General features: G+C 33.4%; 1 protein-coding gene across 3 annotated transcripts; it reads right to left on the bottom strand.

The window, feature by feature from the left end:
- Positions 1-7,597: 7,597 nt before the first annotated feature.
- Positions 7,598-19,648, bottom strand: LOC136202763 (uncharacterized). Of its 3 annotated transcripts, XM_065993617.1 has the most exons (14): positions 19,079-19,648; positions 18,929-18,972; positions 17,529-17,810; positions 17,281-17,354; positions 16,966-17,125; positions 16,831-16,855; positions 16,610-16,699; positions 9,184-9,355; positions 9,025-9,098; positions 8,874-8,943; positions 8,621-8,692; positions 8,410-8,543; positions 8,149-8,222; positions 7,598-8,063 (listed from the first exon to the last, which is right to left on the bottom strand). In XM_065993617.1, exons 3-14 carry the CDS (start codon positions 17,719-17,721, stop codon positions 8,002-8,004), a joined length of 1,200 nt encoding a protein of 399 aa, XP_065849689.1. In that variant the 5' UTR covers positions 17,722-17,810; positions 18,929-18,972; positions 19,079-19,648; the 3' UTR covers positions 7,598-8,001. The 3 variants fall into 3 exon arrangements, with proteins under 3 accessions (XP_065849689.1, XP_065849687.1, XP_065849688.1); XM_065993615.1 differs by lacking the exon at positions 18,929-18,972 and having other exon boundaries at positions 19,079-19,647; XM_065993616.1 differs by lacking the exons at positions 18,929-18,972; positions 19,079-19,648 and adding an exon at positions 17,905-18,285.
- Between the last annotated feature and the right edge of the window lie 4,234 nt (positions 19,649-23,882).

Here is a 23,882-nt window from a genome sequence, read left to right as displayed (position 1 = left end):
TTTGTGCAAACTGTCGTGAAGTGATGCAATAGCCATATTTTAACAAAAAGACAATTTTAGAATCATTAATCGTTAGACCTTTATATTGTTTAATTCATTCACTTGATCCCCATCAGAGTCGCCACTGTGAGCGGCCGCAAAACCCGATTATCCTTTTCGGGATTCGGCAAATGGGATTCCGTTTTTATGTTACACCGTCACTTAATGTTTTTAAGGATGACGCTTGGAGTGTCCCTTCCGGTGTATGCTTTACTTATCCTTTTATCATATTCTTTGGCTAAGATATTTATGTTAGAGTCACCACCCGGGATTAATGTTCCCGGAACATATAAATTAGATGACATACGAGCTCACAACATGCCATCTCTACAGAGTTAGGTTCATGAATTAAACTGTTTAAGGGTCTGATTAATGAAGACGTGGACATGTCTTTCGTTAAAATACCATTTATAATCTAACTCAAATTCCATTTAATTATCGGTTTACAACAGAAACCGATAAATAAATACGGGAAAATAAAATAAATTACATCACAAACAAATGGCACAAATATCCCTAATGTATCAACTCTAGTCCTAAAATAATCTATTAAATCTGCAAAACCGATAAACCGATAAACATTAGTTGCGAGACATTTGGACCCGTCTTTCGGATTTAACTACGACGCTGGACTCGAACAAACAGGACTCAATTAAAGCCTAATTGATTTTATTCCATACAATTATATACTAAAACATATAAGTATGAAAATAACATAAATTTTCTGAAATTAAACCTAATCCAACTCTACCCAGACTAAAACAGTATTTTGTTGTTCTGTCACTATCACCAATCGGCAACGTAGGTTGTCGATCGGTAAAAGGAGGTCATTGATAGATGACGATGTCGATAGTCGGCTTCTTGTAGTAGAACATCAGACTATTTTTTTGAGGAAAACCAATAATGGCAGAAAATCATAAAAAGAAATTAAGAATATAAAGACGAAATAAGTTGCAAATAAAAATACACGCTTTTAAAACTGTTTAGAAATGACCTTCTGAGCCTTTATGCAGTTTGTTCGTATTATAGATTCCCAAACACAAAATTCCAAAAACCCGACCAGCATCCTGAACCCGTGTATAAATTATCAAAATGCTTCCAAAGAGCTAGAAAAATGATTCCAAATATGTTTAGAATCGAATTGCGATAAAAATGATTAAGTTTTAAACCCGAAATCTACATTTGAAGTTTACTGTAACTCCAAAAATTCAAAGACACTAATCAAAATGTGTTGAATTCAATGACATTGTTTCACTCAGTGTTTGTATTTGTTTTCTATAAGAAATCACTCAAAAATGACTTCCTCAAACCAAAACATCTCCTTCTTCCCCTCTCTTTCTCTGTAAAAATTACGATCCTCCTTTTCCTGTGGAAGTTTTTTGCTTTTTGTATCTTGAATTTTAGGCAGAAAATTGTCAATTTTGAAATGAAAACTGCTATGAATCGCAAGCATCGCTGATCCGCAACGATGGTCATCGATCGGCTATTGACGTAGCAAAATGGTAGTTCACAGTTTTTATTCATAAAACCAACAAAGATAAGAAAACTAAGATTTTATGAATTATGAAGCCGAGGGTCGGGTCCTGACAGGTGTTCCCCACAACGTGACGTGAATCCACCTATAACAATGGTGCGGAGGTAATATAGTCTCATCACTAGGGTCAGAAAAATTATGTGCTCACATTGTGAGCCCATATGTTATGTAATATATGTTGTCGAATTTTATCAATTTCAAAGCCCATTCAGCTATTCTTCCTGATGTTTCAGGCCTTTGCAAAATCTTCCTAAGAGGCATGTCAGTTCGGACAACAATAGAATGGCTTTGAAAATAGTGTCTTAACTTCTGTGTAGCCACAACTACACCAAAGGCTAACTTCTGAAGCTTTGGATACCGGACCTCTGCATCCCTTAAAACTCTACTAATATAACAGACAAGAATTGCTCCATTCCTTCCTCCCGAATTAAGACCATGCCTATTGAGTCTTTGGCCACACTTATGTACAAGTACAAAGTTTCACCAGGCAAAGGTCGACTTAACAATGGAGGTGAAGCCTTTTCAAAAAAAAAACAAACAAACAATGGAGGTGAAGCAAGAAAATTCTTCAGCTGCTTGAAGGACGTCTGGCATTTAGCCGTCTATTTGAAATATTTTACTCCCTTTAAGCTTTTGTAGAATGGCATATAATGTTTAGCCGAACTTGAAATGAAACGCCCTAAGGCATTAATCTTTCCATTAAGCTTTTGCACATCGTTGATTTTCTTTGGGGGTTCCATATTGATTATGGCTTGAATTTTATCAGGATTGGCTTCAATACCTCTCTAAGAAATCATGAACCCCAAAAACGTTCCCGAAGAAATGCCAAATGTGCATTTCTCTGAATCCAACTTTAGATTGTGCTATTGCAATGTAGCGAAAACTGTGGCCAAGTCTGCTGAATGGCCCGTTCAAAAACACGTATTCTCGAGATCCATTGGAATCTGATGGTATCCAACCGCTGCATCTAGAAGGGAATAAATGGTAAAGCCAGCTATTGAGTCAATAAGCATATCAATGTATTGAAGTGGATAAGAATCTTTGGGGTATGCCTTGTTGAGGTCCGTAAAGTCTACACACATACGCCACTTTCCATTGGCCTTTTACCAGGACTACTGATGGACGAAATGTGTATCGTGCAAAACTAAGGACAAGTGCACCCTATCGTTATCAAGTAATAAATAGTAAGTAGAGTATCGTTCCCACGAGGATTGTGTTTATAACTATTGATTTTTGTGAATTTCTATTATTTAAGTAATCAATTTTGGATTTGATGTTTACTAAACTAAAAACTAAAATAACTGCACTCAATTTATTAAAGAAAAGAAAAACAATATTTATAACTCTTATGATAAAGGTGCTAGCGCAAGGGTTCACCTAACCTAATATATAATCCTCTCAACAATCCTATTCAAGTTTTTAAGTTTTAATCTAGAGACGATGATTATTCCCTAACGTAATTAACCTAGCTTTGATCCAGTCAAGATTAATCCTATTTCACATACAATTATTCTAGCTTTGGTCCAGTCAAGAATAAAGGTATAATGAAAGCATTAAGTTTTCTGAAATAACCCCAAACTTAAGTCGTGAAACTAAACCCTGAAAAATCGCACCGCATAGACACATGTCTAAACCATGTAATTCCATTAATTATCTTAGTATCAGTCAACCAAAATAATTAATTGTAATTTAGCTAAATATTGACCAAATATCTAACTATGAAATTAAGCTCTATAGTTTAATTCTCTAATTAATAAATTATGAACCTGAAATCGGTTTGCAAGTAAATCATATACTTCGATTAGGATCCACCATAGCTCTAGCTATGGAGGAGTTAGTTCATGGTAGATGGAAGGAAAATAAAAAAAGTTAATAGAAAACATAATTAATTTTGTTAAACTAAATAGAAGAAAAGATGAATAAAGAATAAACTTTGAAACTAAAATAACAATTAGAACTTGTTTACAAAGATGGAAAACTGAGCTCCAATCCTTGAATAAGATGCTGAAACTAACTTGGAACTTACAAAAGATGAAAATAACTTCAAATTGAATTAAGAGTTTGAGAAAGAGAAAGGGAACTAAAAGAATGCTATATGTTCTAGGTCTCTTTCATGCTTCCCAATGTAGGTATTTATAGTTGCACATGCCCTTATGCATTCCTTGTAACTTCCAACTTTAATTCCATTAAAGAGAATATTAATGGAGGATTGGATTCTTTGTTCTAACTTCTTAACTTTAATGTAATTAACGAGAAGATTAATGGAGAGTTGAATTCTTCTTTGCAACTTCTTAATTTTAATGCAATTAAAGAGAGCATTAAGTAGCATAACTCCCCCTTGAGCATTCAAAGACTCTTCAAATAGTCATAACATTCCTTGGATGGTCATTGAGAAATTTATGACAATAAAGACTTATTTACAGAGTCATTGATTCTTCATTCTTGAACTGCTACGAGGTCACCGACTAGAGGGAGTTCTGACCGAAAAACTTTATTTACTTCAGAAATGATTCAATAATTGCTTTTTTGCCCTAAATAATACCTAAAAACACATGAAACAAGCATTAATTCTTAAAACACAAAACTAAACATAAAACAATTTTAAAATATTAAAACCATATTTAAAATGTATATGATTAATATAATTAAAATATATTAAAAACTATATGAAAATGCAAGATAACAACTACATTAGTAATCCATTTTGCTTAGATTACTTCTTAGATATGCTGACAATCCAACAAATTTTTAACTTTGGCTTTAATAATTTTTTGTTTCTCCAAACCATGATTTATGAGCTTCTGTTTAATATGAGAAGCATCCTTTTGAATGTTCAAAGAATGCATCATAAGATTTGGAGATATTCCCGTGATATCCATGGGGTCCAAGTGAAGGCCTCGATGTTTGACTTCAAAGTTGAAATAATATCTGCCTTTGGTTGTTTTGGAATCTCTGAACCAATTTGAATAGACTTTCCTTCGACCAACCATATGGGCTCTAACGCTCCAACTGGTTTAGCTCTCTTCCTTTCTTCCTCCACAGGATCCCGTGCTGGTTTCATGTTTAAAGAAGCCAAATAGGTTTTCTAAGCCACCACTTGATATCCCAGGGCAACCGCCATGCCAGCCTTTGTTGGAATTTGCCATGCAAAATGGTGAATTAATAAAGCACTGGATGATTCGTATAAGAGAGGACGTCTGATTATCACATTGTATGGCAGTATAGAATCAATCATAAGAAATTTGGCTTTCGTATACCACTTAACTGAACCATCCCCTATAGAGATAGCCATTTGTACATTGCTTAGCAGGGGCACCGAATGTCCCGATATTCCTACCAACGGTGATAAAGTTAGAACAAGTCTGTCATGATCAAGGACTAGTGCTTCATAGGCCTTACATGTGACGATGTTGACAGAACTTCACTTATCAATGAATACTCTTCTGACTTTGAACTCCTCCAACAGAATTTCAATAACTAATGCATCATTATGTGCATATCGCGTAAAATAGCCAAAAGAGAATTCATATTTTTATTCAGCAATTCTCTCTTAGTCCTTGTGAACTCTTCTTCTTTTTTTCCGAACAATCCTCCTTAGGTCCTCCATCAATCACATTAATGACTCCACGAGGAGCCCTTTCTTCATGTTACTTTCCTTTGGAATCTTTTAACTTAATGACATTCTTCAAAAACGTGTCTAACTTTCCAGCTTCTGCCATTTTATTCAACTCCACATCCAACTGTCTACAATCTACGGTATCATGACCTTCAGACTTGTGAAATTCACAATATTGGTCGTTATGTCTTCGGTCGAAAGGTTTCAACTTCGGGGCATATTGAATATGTTGTCTGTTTGACTCTACCTAGTAGAGGATTCTTTTTTAGGAGCATTCAGAGGGGCATAATTCCAATCTAAATGATTTTTAGATCACTTATTATCCTCATTGCCACTATCGCTTTTAGATTCCTTCGGTTGATGAACCGAACTCAACCTGCCTTTGAGCAAAGGATTTAACTTATGGCTATCCCACTTGACGAAGTCACAAGCTCACCGTATTAAATCTAGAAAATTCTTTGGTCTTCAGGTGCTAAGCTCATTGGATAAATCCTTGCTTCGGCAATTACTTGCCATGGCTTCTACCACCCCATCGACATTCAGATGTTTGATTTGGATGGCCATTCTTTGGAACCGTTTAACCCACTCCTTCAAAGACTCGCTAGGCTCTTGTACCAAATAATTAAGGTCTTGCATTGTTTTACTTTCAGGAATAAAGGTAATAAAATGGTCTGCAAATTCCTTAGACATTTGCTTGAAAGGCTTAATAGATCTTGGATGGAGTTGATAATGCCAGTAAGTGGTCGAATCCCTCAATGTCATTGAAAATAAACGACATATGAATGCATTGGTTGCTATTGTGGTTTGTAGAGCTCTCAAGAAATTCTTTACATGCAAGGTTGGATTGGTCATGTTGTTGTAATCTTTGAGCAGTAGGTACTTAAAATCTCTTGGCATCAGCTGACTCATTATTTCAGCACTTAAAGGTCCTTCATCACGTGCCGAAGCTCATACATGATGAAATTATAGACTTCCTCTTTTAAAAAACATTCACTTTCTTTTTGCTTCTATTATTTTCCATCGTCATACTCATGAGATCTAGAAACCTCCAACTTCTTCTTATGGGCCCTCATAATGACCAATCACAGATTCGGTGGAATCATGACGAGCGCCCCTATGCCATTTTGGGGATCTGAATTCTCCTTGCTTTGGAATATGTCTGTTAGGCAAAGGTGGATGATGACGCCTTCTATGCGAAGGGATTTTCGGTCTTTCTATGGATCTTCCTCTAAACACCTCAGCCTGAGATTCCTCGGAAAATCCTTGCTTTCGGGGCATGTTGGTGCAACATCATGTCCTATAGAACAAGCAGCTGACCCTCTTCCATCACCATACCTTCTAGCATCTCTTTCTTCCTTCAGCTCCAGACGCATAACTTCCATTTGCGTAGCATGCTCCGTCCGGAGAATGTTCATAGATTCCTAAATAGATCCCACGATGAAATGTTGAAGAAGTTCTAGGAATATCTTCAACCCGTTGATTGAGTTGAATAACTGGTTGAGTGATAGACTACATTGTAGGCTGAATGATAGGATTGATGACTGAACTTTGAACTTGAACCATATTTTGATGAAAACCGTTCCACACGTCAAGCGCACCAAATGATATCTTTCTTTCTATAATTTGTCTTCTGATTGCTTCCGATGACCCGAATCAATGAACAACCGTTAGAAAAGGGGTCGGAGGTCCGGCGAACCCTCTCTGATGCTAAAGTCAGTAGATATCTAAGGAAATACTAGACTAACTTTGAGCAATAACGTAAGGAGTCTAGTTAAGAAGTGATGATGTACCTATGACAGCTAAGTCTCGTGCTATTTATAGGCAAAATGTTGTATACCTAGACAAGTGGCTTTGTTTGATTCGTCTTCGAACCCTATATTTCTAATATTTAATAATCCTAAATATGTGTGAACTTAGGAAGCGTGTCTTTGGAATCCAACACTCTTATTGGTCCACGTGTCATCTTCAGGCAACTCCCGAAGAGATGTAATATAATCGAAGGTTAGTATTCGACCAAAGCTAGGTTCGCCCATGTGCTGACTTCGGTATGAAGCAAAAGTCTTTTAACTTACTCAATTAAACGATACCATATCAAGTTATAACAAAAGTGTAATTTTTTTAAAAGCAGCTTTTTCAGCTTTAGTAGCTTTTAAGGAAATAAGTGCTTTTAGCTAGGAAAGCAATGTCAGACGCGCTCTAAGATAAGGTCACATACATATTAATGTTGTTTGTATGATATCACATATCGGTTATACTTATATTATTTGTATGACATCACTATCAATATTCATTGAGATTTCACTAATTTTAATATTAATATAACGGATAAATGCTAGTCAAATAATAGGCCATAGAAGAAGAAAAAAACAACATTTTGAATATTGATAAATTCATAGATCCCTAGTATGTGGTTAAGAAAAAAACTAGCCATGCATTAATTCTGATCAGTAGACTACACAGGAGTAGTATAATATAACAGCATATTTACAGTTACAGGTATCCAATTGCAATTGCAAACCCAAGTCAATTGAATTGTATTACGTTCATCTCCCTTTAGCTTACTCGGAGAGGATTGGATTACAACATCAACCTTCATGCTTATGCATAAGATTGGATTGGAACATTAAAAGAATAAATCAGAAGAAGATTGATGAAAACATGCATCGCATCGCATGTTCCTCCGGTGTCTCCTCCACTACGTAAAGCAGACTGCGACATTTCTTATGCTGCAACACTGTTGTTGGTTATAGCATTTGAACAACAGATGAAAATCCATTGGAGATAGATTTCATTTGTGGATATAATATCTCTGTCAACTGGATTCTTCTGCATTTTGTCTGTACTTGAGGACTATAGGAGCCACTAGCATCCACACTGCAAATTAATGGCTTTTCTGCTCAGTATTTTTTCACTTCCAATCAACGACAATGGAGATTTGAATTATCTTTTAACTACTTACAGTACACACAAACTGCCAGCCATTCATTCACTACTCTCACCCACGTGCTGGTCCACCCCACATCTATTGTCCACCTGTACAATAATTGCAAGGAAGATTCACATACTGATCAGAGAAGGGTTTATGAGGATCAAGGATACTGAAAGCACAAAGCTCGTGTCGAACTTTATATCTACTTTATTCAGCAAAACCTTCATCACAAATTAATATATGATCAGTTTTTTAACAAGACCCAAAAAAATTAATGATAACATCACATACTTCTGGATGGTGTGATGAGTATTCCAGCCCACCAATAGCATAGCAAAGTACATTGCTCCTGTGGCAAAGACAAAGTGGAAGAAACCGTAACCATAAGGAACATCATCTTCACCGTCTTTTTCACCTTTCCTGAACTGCAGCCATTGTCAGAAAAGTCCATGTGTTTTTTAAAAAAATAATGACAACCAGCAGTTAGAAATTTAGAGCTAACCTGAAAACATTGTGAATCAATACCCGTAGAAAATGTTGCAATAACTATTGCAAGTAGTGCAACAACAAAGCTCTGTCAATAGATGAGAGATTTGTCATTGTGATGAAAAGGGACTATAGGTTTTACATGATTAAGCAGGTATACTTGTTTCAAAATTAATTGAACATTTGAGCTTCTTTAAATTAGATTCAAACATGTACTAATGCTCTGCTTCAGCCAGAGTAGTATAATATAATGTGAAGGAATTCATTACTATTATTGTAAGCCAGTCTGTTCTCTTGGAAGCTTCAGCTTTCCTATTGCAACTTTCACCTGCTGGTTCACTGAAAATGGCAAAAACAGACCAAATTCAGAACAATCATGCTTCTTGTGTATCGAAAGGGAAAGGGGATGAGGAAACTTACCTTCTAATAGCACACCAGCAAAGGAAGACCACATATAGGCCCATGAGCCCTGGAGTCAAGTAGCCAGCACTAACCTGTGTCAGCAAAAGAATTAATGATTATTTATTTATTTATTTATCAAATAGTGTTAATGGAAAGAATTAACAGTTAAAAACTTACTTTAGGGTGAAGGGAGACGCTGGTCATGACTTGTAGGAGTACAAGTGTCCAAGTGATGAAGAAAATGTTGAGGAGGCAAGATGTCTCTGGCGTATACCAAATGTACATCAAAATGATTCCCACTATGCAAATAACATATGCACTTGTCGCTATGACCATCACATGGATATGGCTGAAACGATGCTACAATTATTAGTCTACAAAGCATGCCACCAACTGACCAACACAAGCAACTGTCTCAAATCGAGTTTGACAAATGAAGATAAAAGACAAAGGTTCCACTAATAGTACTAATAGTCTACCCTTACACTTTAAAAACGGCATATTTAAGTTGTTGAATAAATTAATTCAAATTAACTATTATTACCTAATTTTCAACTTCTTAATTCATAAACATAGATTTAAGCCATATGCCAATAAGGGTTGGTCCGAGTGGTAAGGCGTTGAACCTCTGCTTGACATTTGAGGTTCGGTTCCTCACTCCGTCAAAATTTAGCCCTTATCGAGGTCTGTGGTTTGCCCTGACCTTGGGAGTGGATAGACATACCCTTACCTACACTTTTTGTTCTTTACACTTTACGTTTGAGGAGGCCAGAGCAATATATGCTAAATGACTGTACTAAGGATTGAGTATTATTGGGAATTGGGACATTTCCCCATCCCTCGTTAGAAAGGGAATCTCCACCACCTTCGTTCAGGGAATGAGTAAAAAATTCTCTATCCCTACTCTATTTCCCAAATTCTAGTAATATTTTAAAGGATAAATAATTATAAGGTTCATGAGTTTTTACTTAATATACTAGTCATTTTTTCTGTTTTTAGAAATAATTATATAATCCTTCAGTTTTTGTGTTCATCAACTCCTTAATCCTTATGTTTAATAGTCAAATTATACCAAATAAATTTCAAAATACCAAAATTACCCTTTACTTTATTTTTTAATAATAAAACATCTATTTTTCCTATTTTATGTTTTTTTCTCCTTTTTTTCCTATATAATCTCTACAATACTGAGTATATATAATTATAGAAGTGTAACTTAGTAGCCTAAAATTTATTAACTAAAAAAATGAATGAAAAATATTTCAAAAATTATCAAAATAAAAGGAAAACTATATAACTTTTGTAAAAAGTAATCTTTATTTATCTCTAATAAATTTTATAAATGGAGAAAAAAAAATATGATTTTAAAAAAAAAATCATTAATGTTAGTTTAAAAACATTATATTAAAAAATAAATATTTAAGAGAATAAAAATACATTTTTAATGATTAGTATATACAATTATATAAATTTTGGTATATATACTTCATAAGATGTCGGTGGCGGAGATGCGTATGTTGAGATGGATGTGTGGTCATACGAGAAAGGACCGGGTGCGTAATGAAATAATTAGGACAAAAGTAGGGGTCACATCTATTGAGAATAAAATGAGAGAAAACCGACTAAGGTGGTTTGGCCATGTGAGACGTAGAGCGCTTGATGCGCCGGTTAGGAGAACCGAAGAGTGGCAAAGGGATGTAGTGGTGAGGGGTAGGGGAAGACCTAAGCAAACTTGGAGGAGGGTGATCGAGAGTGATATGAGTTTACTGGGAATTGAGGAAAATATGGTAGTGGATAGGACAGAGTGGAGGGAGCGAATCTGTGTCGCTGACACGATTTGATTTTCACGGTTTTATATGATGGTTCATGTTAGCCGACCCCGAATCATTTCGGGACTAAGGCTTTGTTGTTGTTGTTGTTGTTGTTGGATACTTCATAAACTTTATTAAAACTATTTAGATTAAATTTTGGCATTAAAAGATAAGTTTTTTATACAAATAATTAGGGACAATTTGGACTTTCATCTACAAAAACAGATGGAATGACTAAAAAGTTGATTAAAATAAAACTTAAGGACCTTATAATAATATGATGGACCTACTAATATGTTAAGCAAAAACATAAGGACTTTATAATTATTTACCCTATTTTAAAAACATTTTAGCTTTAGAAATTGTATACTACACATGCAAACATAATATACAAAATATTAAACTTCATTAAAAAAAATATCAATCATAATCAATAATTAATCCACTAAAGATAAAAATTAACCTCATGAAATTCATAATAAACTACAAATTATCTATGTAGAAATTTATTGAATATTCATTAACAAAATTAAATATTATAAGAAAAATATTAGGTTTTGATTGTTAGAGAATATTATTACTCCCGTCATTCCCTTATATAGGTCATTCTAGCAAATTAGTTTTTTCCCTAAATATAAATCTACAAGAAATTTTAGTTTAGTTTTTTAGTCCAAATATTAAATTTTTTTGTATTGGTACATGTGTTTTTTAATATTTCAATGCTTATTCTCCAATAGTGATATGAGAGAATTTTTTTTTTAGTTAACCAATATATTTCTTAATTAGTGTGAAACACCCTAGAATGACTTATATAAGGGAATGGAAGGTGAGAAACATTTTTCTCAATCTTCATCCCTAGGAAAAATAAATAGATTTTCCGTCCTCGTTAGCCCGAATCCCAATCTCGGGTGGGAGTTTGTAATGGAAGGATTGAGCGTGGCACAAAAGACAAAATCTCTTTTTAATATTAAGATTAGTTTCTATTAATTAGTAATAATATAAACAATTGACTTTTAATTATTTAATTCACATATCATCTCTTTTTTTTTTTTTAGTAAGAATTCACATATCATCTCTAATAATATTCTTTATAGTTACTTCTTATTTACTCCATTTGTTCCATAGTATTTGTCTCTTAACGTTGAAGCACAAGAATCAAGAAGTTTAATTAATTTTAATTAAAAAAACTTTGGTCACAGGTAAGCTCTCAACCAACAGGATAAGAGCTTCACCACAATTAAAAAAACTTTGTTACCCTTATATTAATTGCACCTATTAATTAATTTTTATCTATTTCCAAAATAAAAAAGCAACTTAAATATGGATATATTTAATAAAAGTCAATTAATATGTATGGATTGAATCAAAACGTCATATATTACGGAACAAACAAATTCTCTAAAAAGACAAATATTATGAAACGGATGGAGTATTTTTTATCATTAAAATTAGGAATAAAAATCAAATTCAGTTCTAATGTATTAAAGGACGTGCAGATTTAGGCTTACGTATGAAATACTGTAAATTTAACCCTAACATTTCCAAGCAAGATAAAATTTAGCACTCTGCTATCGAAAATTAGAAAAACTGTTTCGACTGGTATTTAACTATCGCTTCAAACCTTCCAAATATCAATTATGTCCAAGGTATTTAGTGTAAGGAAAAGTACGAAAAAAAAAATGAATGTGGTTTGCCCAATTTGCAAACAGAGGACTGTGGTTTAAAAGTTTACAAATAAAAGTCTGTGGTATGTTTTATTTACAAAAAAAAAAATTTATTCTTACATATCAACAAAACACAACCTTCGAAAAAAACTCCTACGTCGAAACAATAAATAATATGGTGGAATTATACGTTTTTTTACTAATCTAACAGTTTATGAACTAAATTGATATTTAAGTTCATTTCACACGTTGCAATTTGATTTTGGGATATGTATTTTATCAATATAAATGTAATTGAAAAAAATTAAAAAATACAATTGATTGTAATCAATTACTTAAAAGTTTGATTTTAAGTAATTTGTTTTATAAAAAAAAAAAAAAAACATACCACGTAACTCTATTTACAAACTTTTAAACCATAGACCTCTATTTGCAAATAAAGCAAACCACGAGCATTTTTTTCGTACTTTACCCTTTAATATATTATAAAGGAAATTTCAAAAAATTATGTTAACATGCCAAAAACTAAGTGTCACAATTTTTTTTTTAATTCAACAACAGGTAACCTGCTACATATAATCACAAAGTTTTTTAGTCAAATTGTCTAAAATAATCACAAATTTTTTTTATCAAATTGTCTAAAATATTTACTACGGTATTAATATAGTTACAAAAAAACCAACAAAAATATACGAAACCGCTTCAATTTATTGACAAACTTATTAGGAAAGTCCGAGATTATAGTTAAATAATAATCAATCCAGTCTTTTCAAATTTTCAATAGCTCATAGGTAAAATTGATCTTGCTTAGAAACCTTAGGGTTAAATTTACATCATTTTATATGTCAGAGTTAAATCTGCACTTCTCTTAAAACGTTAAGGTTAGATTTGGCCCTTAAACAATAAAATTAGGCCTAATACTCCTCCAGCCCCCTTAACTTGTCCAAATTGGTCATTTTACCCCCTCAACTAATCGAATGTCCTATTTACCCTCCTTAACTTCATAAAAGTGGTATTTCTCACCCCCTCAACTTGTCCATTTATCCCCCCAACTCATAGAATATCCTATTTACCCCCTTAACTCCATAAAAGTGGTATTTCTCACCCCTTCAACTTGTCCATTTACCCCCTCCCCAACTCACAGAATGTCCTATTTACCCTCATAACTCTGTAAATGTGGTATTTCTCACCTCTTACAATCCGTCATCGAGGCCTAAATTAATACATTTTGTAAGCGTTAAATCTATATTGGTGCTATTTTGTACGTGGAACCTAAATTGATACTTTCCCAAAACCATAGGTCTATTTTGGTACATTTTCCCTACATATAATGCCTTTAATTTGTTTATATTAATGTTCTTGTTTTTTTATCAAAAAAAAATGTTCTTATTATTTGTATCTTTTATTCATTCTTTTTCTTTTCAACTGTTTTACTAGTTAAATTTTGATTATCTAATTATTGTAATATAAATATTATTATAATAAACACATGAAGGATCGATATAATTATCAAATTAAAACAAAATAAAAAGTTGATATTAAAAATATATATTTTCAAACTCATTTGAATAAGTGCTATTAATTTTGCACTATAAAAGGATAAGAAATACCACTTTTATGGAGTTAAGGTGGTAAATAGGACATTCGATGAGTTGAGGATGGATAAAATGACTAATTTGGACAAGTTAATGAAGTGGGAAATACCATTTCTATAGAGTTAAGGAGGTAAATATGACATTCAATGAGTTGGAGGGGTAAAATGACCAATTTGAACAAGTTAAGGGAGCTGGAAGAGCATTAGACCATAAAATTATTATGTATTGTTATATTTTTCAATAGTAAGACGACTCCAATGAAATAGAATAGGTAATACTAAGAAATATAATACGTATTCCTTAAAAATAACTATTCTTATATTTAGTTGATTAAATAAGATAAGATGAAATAATAGCTAGTTTTGTAATTCAAAAGAAAAAAAAGTATAATTTTTTATTTATTTTAAAATTTTAATTATTACCATCAATTTTTTAAATATTTAGAGAATGTTTTGTTTCAGCTTTTCGCAGCAGCGCTTATCTTGTTGCGTTTAACGTTTCACTTCAAACCGTAGAAAATATTGCAATTTTTATTTTTGTAATATATTTATATGTTTTTTAACCATTGTCTATTAAACGCTCTCTCTCTTAACAGCCAAGTCGGGAGCGTGTAAAAATAATGACCAATTTAAAACATATCTATATTACACATTTTATATACTAACAGCCATAAATAATCATAATTTCACCAAAGAATAATAATTAATCATCTACTAACAACTAATAGCTAACTCGGAACATAATGGTTGTACCAAACAGACCTTTAAGATATATTATTTAAGTAAAAATAAGAAAAATTAAAAAAAAAAGAACATGAAAAGCGAATAGAACACCAAAAATGAAAAATAAAAGGGTAATTAATTTATTAGTCCCTATATTTTGATAAAACACACTGTTTAGTTCCTGTATTTTCAAAAACACACGGTAAAATCCCTAACTTTTTTCTCGATGAACTGTTTAGTCCCTAACGTTTTTCTCGGTGAACTATTTAGTCCCTGACATTAGACTCTCATGAAGATTATGTTAATCAATTTGGATTTGCGTTCTTTTCCTTTATCTTCCTTTCCTTTAAACTCTACTGTATCTGAAACAACTTTGAGTGTTCTTCTTAATTTTCTTCTTAATCGTTCAAATTCATAAGCATTGGATCGGTTCTTTTTCTCGTTCTCCATACAAAAACTTCTTCTTCTAAATTGGATTTCCTCTTCTGGAATTTGAAGGTAAATAGTAAAGGTAATTTAGTCATTTCTGAATTCATAAACGGTAAAAAATCTAATAGTTCACTGAGAAAAATGTTAGGGACCTTAACATGTGTTTTTGAAAATACAGGGACTAAACAGTGTGTTTTGTCAAAATACAGGGAGTAATAAATTAATTACCCAAAATAAAACTTCAAAAAAAATTAAAAACGATAAAAAAAGCGAAAAAAACGAGTATTAACATGACCCCTCTAATTAAAATTTTCTTAATTTATGATTATTTGTTAAGAGTTAAAAATAAGTCCAACCTAATTACATCCTCGAACAATCTTTTAGGTTGTAATATTGTGTTTTTCAAATTTATCTACTTTTACTCTTTCTTTTTTTAATAAAAAACAGATCACAACTGATGAATTTGAAATTCATCGACAAATCTGGACAAAATTACTTGAAAGAAAAATCTAAAAATTGAATTAGTATATAAATCGATTTCATAGACAAAAACCTAAAAATATAACTGAATGTTGTCGAATAGCATAAGGGCAAAATTCTAACCTTATTTAAATTAATTAGTTTTTCTGTTTTTCATGTTATCGGATTTTTTCCTGTGTTTTTACTGTTTACACATTTTTACTATTTTTTTAGGGTTTTCAAGTTTTTTTTTCATATTTTTGCTATTTTCCATGTTTTTACCTTTTTCACAATTTTTAACATTTTTTTGTGTTTCACGTTTTTACCAATTTTTCATTTTTTGTATTTTTACCGTTTTTCACGTTTTCCCATTTTTACCGTTTTCCACATTTTTCCCGATAGGAATTCCTTAATTTAACATAAGAATAGCTATTACATAATTATTTATTTCAAAATCACCACTGATATCCATGAAAAAAAATGAACTAAATGGTAGAATAATAAGGATTTTCTAGGATCAGCTAATCTATTCTTGATCTATCCTATGAACCAAAGGACACTAAGTGATTTAAAGAGAAACTAAAAGGTTAAAAAGTTCTTAGAATTGGATTTTACTACAAACTCTTCAAAATTTATAGCCTAACAAATGAATTGTAGATACTCTAATCCCATTATATAACCATCTAAATAACTTCCATTAATTCTATTTCCCTCTGCTTTAAGGATGGTGGCCATCTTAATTTATTAATTTACTAGTAATTTACAGGCACTACTTATTGATCCAATGCATAATAAGACGACTACAATAATGCACATTGCACCCCACACAGAAAATTATTTCTGTAAAGGCAGAGGTTTTTTATTTTTAAAACAATAATGCGTAATATCGGTACTGAGTATATATTTGATGAGTGGACTATTACCATCTTTCTGCATTTTCGTCAGAGAGGCAACAATCATTCAGCCACGTGATGAAACTGATTATACTTATTAATTGAATAAGGAGGAAGACCCTGAAAAGAATTTGAAGCAAAAATTAATATATTGGAAAAATCTAGTGAATGCAATTAATATACCAAACGATCTTAACATAATTTTTTTTTTTTTTTATGAAAGATCTTAACATAAATAAATCACATGTTACCCGGCACCGAAATGTGCAATCTCTCCTGCAATGTGAAATTAAGGACAAAACAAAATAAAATAAAATTATTAGTCGACAGAAAAGAAAAGTCTATTATTTGCTTCCATGGTTAACAAAATCAGAAACTGAACGAACCATAAATTCGAATAAATTCAGAAGGAACCAGGAAGGTCAGGATTGTCGATGCAATCCACAAAACAATCTTGGCAGACCACCATCCTGAATGCCATAAATCTCTGGGATCATGCAACTTGGAGGTACCAACAGTTGAAAGAAACATTATTATAAAAAATATCTGTTTTAGCTTTGGTTAAGGAGGTAACAATATCCGCAGTAAGTAATGCAAAAATCACGGAATTATAGTTCAAGTAACACAAATCCAAGAAAAGGAGGATGAAATGATGGTATTTGAAATTATAGTTCAAATAATGCTTATAACTGAAAGGATACAGAGCATCCCAGGCTGACACGTAGGACTGCTTCAGCACCGGAACAATCAGATTTACCAGCACACAACCTCAGTTCTGCATCCAGAGTTTCACATTTGTTATCATTATATCCAGCTGGGGTCTAATTAGTTAACAAAACCATAAAAATGGAGAAAAGGGGTTTTATAAATCAGGCATTAGTATAGCTCAATCCAAGTAAAACATAATAAATTAAGAAGAAAGTGATGCTAAATCAATACGCAGTCTTACTTTCTAATTCTGATAATGCACCATGGCCATAATCTCGAGCAGCCCAAGCAAGGAGATTGGAGAAGAGAAAGATCAAGGCATAAACATATCTAGCCATCCACGGATTACGGCCATTTCTGAATTGGGCAAACCATGAAGAGTCCTTGCGTATAACTGCATGCCTATTGTTTCTACTGCTTGTACCACTCTCCATTTCTGCTTCAGACCAGCCTCACAGTCTACACTACTCTTCATAGCATCAAGGTAACACATAAGGAATGGGATTCCATTTCAAATTCTGGCCTGGAATATACAGCTAGTACAGTCAGAACTTGCAAAGAAAAAACAAAACAAAAAAGGACTCAATGAATACTATTGCCTAAACGTCAAAACTCACAACTTGGTTCACATTGATAGTCAGCACCCAAACAAGAAAAACAAAATGCTACTCCTCTTCCTATAGATGGGCTGGTCTAGTTTGAAAAAGAGGCCTATATGAACTATTTGGGCCTCATATGTCACTTAGAAAAGCACTAGTCCCACGAGTAATTGGATTTCAATTTCTTAAGAATGTATTCCTTGGCGGGGCAGGCTTAATGGAAGATAACAAGATTGGCGTGCACGAGTTAACGTGTAGCAGAGTGAATAAAACTGATTTTAAGTTTTCCAGATAATAGCTTTAGCTTTTGTAAGTCACGCTTTGACACACAGGATATCAAACAGTAAAGAATCGTCTCGTTCTCTCTATCTCTCTCGCATCTTACCTTTTCTGACTCAAATTTTCAACAAAATACTCCTCCTGAGTCGTGCAAGCAAATGATGAGTGAAGGAATCTTTTCACTTCTTCCCTTGCAAGTCTACCAACAAATCTGCTTTTGACGATTTTACTCATCCATGCTATACTTGCGGATCAGAATTCATGGGCTAGTTTAGTCATTTCATTCACGTTGCTTATTTTTGTTCACTTCCCCCTTCTCTCTCTCTCTCTCTCTTTCGGTTCTTGAAAGCGGAGAAAGGCAGAGACGGATAAAAACAAAAACCCCAGAAAAAAGCATATATTCTCCGTTAATAAAACTCTCTCTTTCTATCTTTCTCTCTCTCTCTCTCTTCTCTTCTCCCACATCCCTCCTTCAACGGACTTCATCATTATTAGTTTCCCGAGAAAATGAAAGAAATTGAGATGGAAATTTACAGAAACTATCTAAATATCTCTCTGTTTCAAAACAACAGAGTACGACTCGGAGTTTCACTTGCTTCTTATCTCAGCAAGCTCAAAATCATATTTGTTTCTTAAGAAAATACCGGATCAATCGAGAAACAAAGTCTTTCCGATCACAGTTTATCGTTTTTCCATCGTCAACCAATATCAAAACATCTCGGAACATATTTCACTCGAGTTCAAAAGTTAAAATGCCAATTACCCGACGAACATTCCACTGGCTTCATTACGCAATTTTCATCTAGGCTGCTGAATATGACTTCCGTTCTCAATCAAATTACATTCGAAAGCAAACCATTACAAGCACGATCATATATCAAGTAAAGCAAAAAAAAAAAAAAAACGAATGTACCTTGCAAGAACAAGCGGGGTAGATCTAGAACAGAAACGATTGTTCAAATTGATCTTCTCTCCCGGTCTATGAAAACGCAGGGAGAGGAAGAAAAACTGCTGATTTGTTGAACAGAAGAACACATCGTGAGAGTGAGAAAGAAGATAAATGGTTGGTTTATCGGGATATGTAATCGGCTAAATTTGTCTTATTAACCCTTTGTTATTCGGTGGGTTAAAGAAAAGGAGAAATAGGCATAGATACAAGTTGCTTTTTGAAGCTTCCTTTTTCTTTGTTTTTTTGCCTTATTTCCCTTTCTTCCTTTTTCCCGCCGTAAGCTTCCTCTTTCTGCTACACTACACATCGTATCTGCCATCTGGACTGTCAACATATAAACCCCATCCTTTAAGCAGTTAAAGGTCCTATAATATTAATTAGCACACATCTTTTTCTTTTTCTTTTTCTTTTCATAATTAGCACACATCTTTATTTTGAAGTAACGATGTGTTACCAAAATGAGCTCCAAGTTGACCGCCGTCCCATCCCCGATTGAACCCAAAGGAAAACTGGATCCATGACGGCGAGAAAACTAGAGAGAAGAATGAGGGGATTGCTGAAAAATACCCTCTATGAAAAGTAACATTTTATAGTAGCAAAAAAATTCCTATTTTTTTAGAAAAGCATTTGTTTTTTTCTAATAGCAAAGCAAAAAGTAGATAAAACAATGTTTTCCAAAACTAAATTAGTTTAGTAAATAAATTCCTTAAAAATTATCTTCCATTTTCATACTTCAAAATACATGCACATACCCTTAACGAATTGGAAAAACAATTCTCACTTCACTTATACAAACAAATTTGTGCGTTTATACTATTTAGTGTCCAAAATTTATTTGGAAAAAGGTACAAATTTATATTTATTGCTTTTTAAGGAAGTCCGGTAATATTTTACTTGTCATATTTTCAATCAAATTCAATCCTATATAATAGAAAATTTAAACATTTATTTGACTTTCATGTTAAATCTTTCAAATAAGTATATCAATAAATTTATTGGAAAAAATATGTAATATAATATTTTTGTAGTGTTATTTTTTATCAACTTGAAACTTAAATATACAATCGATAAATGACATTTAGAATAACTTGAAATACGTCAATGTATTCTATATCATTGGAGTTTTTCAACGGCATATTATAAGCTCAAAGTGAACCACTTGAAATTAATTGCATTCAAATTCTAAAACAGTTGTAACGGTTGGGCTTAATTGCATTCAATTGAAACGGTTGTAATGTTTGGGCTTAATAGCATTCAATTGAAACAGTTGTAATGGCTAAGTTTAACTGCATTCAATTGACAGATTAATTACACGAAGTAATGTTTGGCCTCAATTTTGGCCGGATCGACCTCAATCCCTTTCTTTGACACCTTGTGTCCTAACATTATGTAGCTCCAGACCATAAACTGGCACTTTTCTCAATTAAGCACAAGGTTTGTGTCTTCACAACGTTATAAGAAACGGTCCAAATTCCTAAGACATTAGTCGAATGATGGTCCCACGACATTAAAATCGTCCATGAAAATTTCAATGAACTCCTCAACCATGTCAGAAAACATTGCCATCATACAACATTGGAACGTGGCAGGGGCATTGCAAAGTCCGAAGGGCATCCGTCTATATGCAAAAGTTCTGTAGGGACAAGTGAATGTGGTTTTCTCTTGGTCTAAAAGGTTTACGGGAATTCGCATATAACCGGACAACCCATCAAGAGTGCAAAAAAATTCATGTGTTTCCAACTGTTCCAACATTTGATCAATAAACGGTAAAGGGAAATGGTCCTTACAAGTGGCTTCATTTAATTTCCTATAATCTATGCATACACGCCAACCCGTGACCTTCCTAGTTGAGATTAACTCCCATTTTTCATTTTCCATTACCGTTGTCCCTCCTTTCTTAGGCACACATTGTACCGGACTTATCCACTAACTATCAGAAATTGGAAAGATAATACCTGAGTCGAGGAGTTTTATAACCTCGGTTTTTACTACCTCCTTCATGTTAGGGTTGAGCCGGCATTGAGGTTGAGTAGATGGCCTGATTTCATCCTCGAGGAAAATCCTATATTTGCATATCGTGAGGTTGATGCCTTTAATGACATGAATTAACCACCAAAAATCCCCCTTATGCTTTTGTAGCACCTCTATCAGCTTTGCTTCTTATTCTCCTGTCAACAAAGAAGAAATTATGACAGGTAAGTCCGTGGGGGGCTGCAAAAAGACACATTTCAGATTAATGGGTAAAGGTTTAAGCTCCAACCTTTGCAGGTGGTATGGGGTGGTTATTTTGTGAGTTACCCCGTATTCGGTCAACAAATTTCCAAAGTTTTTATTACAAAAATGGGTGCCACCATCACTAATAATCGCTTGAGGAGTTTCGAAACATGTAAATACGTTATTTTTAAGAAATTGGTAACTACTCGAGCGTCATTAGTGGGTGATGCAATGGCCTCAACTCATTTTGATATATAGTCGATCGCGACTAGGATGAATTGATTTCCAAAGGAACCAAGAAATAGATCTTTGAAATCGATCCCCCATACATCGAAAAGTTCACAAACAAGAATGTTATTTCGTGGCATTTCATTTCATCGAGAAATATTTCCCGTTTTCTGACATGGTTCATAAGTTTTTACATAAGCATTAGCATCTTTAAAAATAATAAGCCAATAAAATCCACATTGGAGGATTTTAGTAGCCATTCTATTTGGACTATAATGGCCTCCTGATTCTTGTGTATGGCATAGATGCAAGATAGGACCACAAAACTTAAATAGGTAAGGTTCTTCCCACAAATAGTGCTTAGCATTGGAAAATAACTTACGTTTTTGCTGATATGTTAAGCCGTGAAGAATGATGGTATTTGCATGAAAGTTGGCAAAATCTGCATGTCATGGTAAGGTGCAAATCGACATGAGGTACTTGTGAGCATGAACTTTTTCCGAACCTAATGATGAGATTATATTACCTGTGTACGGTTTATGTAGATGGACTCTATGTCACATTGTACGGGAACTCGAGTTAGGAGATGAACCTTATCTTTTATTTTATGAAATCAATTTGGTTTAACTTTACTGGGTTTTAAAAGATAAAACATTGTTTCTACCACGTTAGTAGCCGATCGGCTACTGCCGTCGCTGATCGTGCCTCCGTTGCCGATCGGCTACGTGTGACAGTTTCCAGCAGTTGTAAATTTGAATTATAACAGTTTTTTGCCCAAATTTCGAACAAATTGGGCAGAAACTACTAGATGAAAAGGGAAACAATTTTTTGAGATAAAAAAGAGAGGAAAAAAGAAGGTTTTTGTGAGAAATTATTGAATTCTGAGTGTTAAACACCTAATCCAAACACAAAACACGAGTTAATACGGAAGAATCGGGTTCAGTATAGTCCATTCTCTGTATCTCAGGTTTCTAAAGTCATTATAAACTTCCAGAAACTGTATTTTTTTAAATCCTATTATTTATGCTACAATTCGGTTATAAACTCATTTGGAATCACTTTTCTGATATTTTAGGATCTTTCTGATCATCAATACACCAGGTTTGGGTTACTGCTTGGGTCTCTAGATTTCTTCTTCGCGGGTCTACCTTATACAAAACAGGATTACAGCTCTAAAGGTATATTCTGAAGGGTTTTAAAAGCCTTCCTTTTTAGTTTGCAATTTGTTTATTTCGTTTAATTCGTGTTTTAGGTTTTTCTGCCATTATTGTCTTCACTAAAGCAGATTCTGCTGTTTTCGATAGGAAACCGATCGACAACGTCATTGCGGATCGACTACCCTTGTTGCTAATCGACTACGTACGTAGAAGATCAGCGATAGAGTAAGATAGGCAGAATCATGTTTTAGTCCCGGTAGAGTAGGAATTTCCTGTTTTCGATAAATTTACATTTATTTCGTATTTATATATTTTTAATGTAATTTATGGAATTAAAATCAACTTCGGGTTATAAGGGGTATTTTAGTCTTTTCCAAAATATTAAACTGGTTAGAATTATAAATTAGGTTGTGGATAGCATTGCATGCTGATGTGTTAGATTGACTAGGCTTTGAATGAGTCCTATTTGATCGAGTCTGGCATTGTAGTTTAATCCAAAAGACGTGTCTCAATGTCCCACGGCTAATGTTTATCGATTTTGTAGGTTTAATAGTTTATTTAGGACTAGAAATGATGTATTAGGGCTATTTGTGCCATTCAATGGTGATGTAATCTATTTTTATCTTTTCCATATTTATTTATCGCTTTCGTTCGTAAAATGATAATTTAAATGGAATTTAACTTAGATTATATATGGTATTTTAATAAAAAGACATATATATGGGTTCATTAATTAAACCCTTAAATCATTTAAGGCACGAACCTAACTTTGAAGAGATGACATATTATGAGCTCGTGTGTCATCTAATTTATATTTCTCTAGACATTAATCATGGGTGGTGACTCTAACATACGCTTATTAGCCTAAAAACATGATAAAAGGCTAATAAGTAAAATAGTGCATTCACCAGAAGGGACACGCTAAGCGTCATCCTTAAAATAGTAAGTGACGGTGAAATATAAAAACTGAATCCCATTTGCCATAAGTCCTAAAAACGCGAAAGGGTAATCGGGTTCCGCGACGCTCATAGTGGCGACTCCGAAGCTCATCTGAGCAGCTTTAGTAATCTCCCCTTAGGATACCAAAACGTGCATTTGATTACTTTGAAAGACGAGTTTATTTGTTCTAGTTGAAGAATAAATTAAGCCAATTCCAAGGAAAGATGATT

Source organism: Euphorbia lathyris, chromosome 8 (assembly GCF_963576675.1).
Source record: "Euphorbia lathyris chromosome 8, ddEupLath1.1, whole genome shotgun sequence".
NCBI lineage: Eukaryota > Viridiplantae > Streptophyta > Magnoliopsida > Malpighiales > Euphorbiaceae > Euphorbia > Euphorbia lathyris.
Note: the sequence above shows the minus strand (reverse complement) of the source record. Positions and strands in the feature narration are given on the sequence as shown.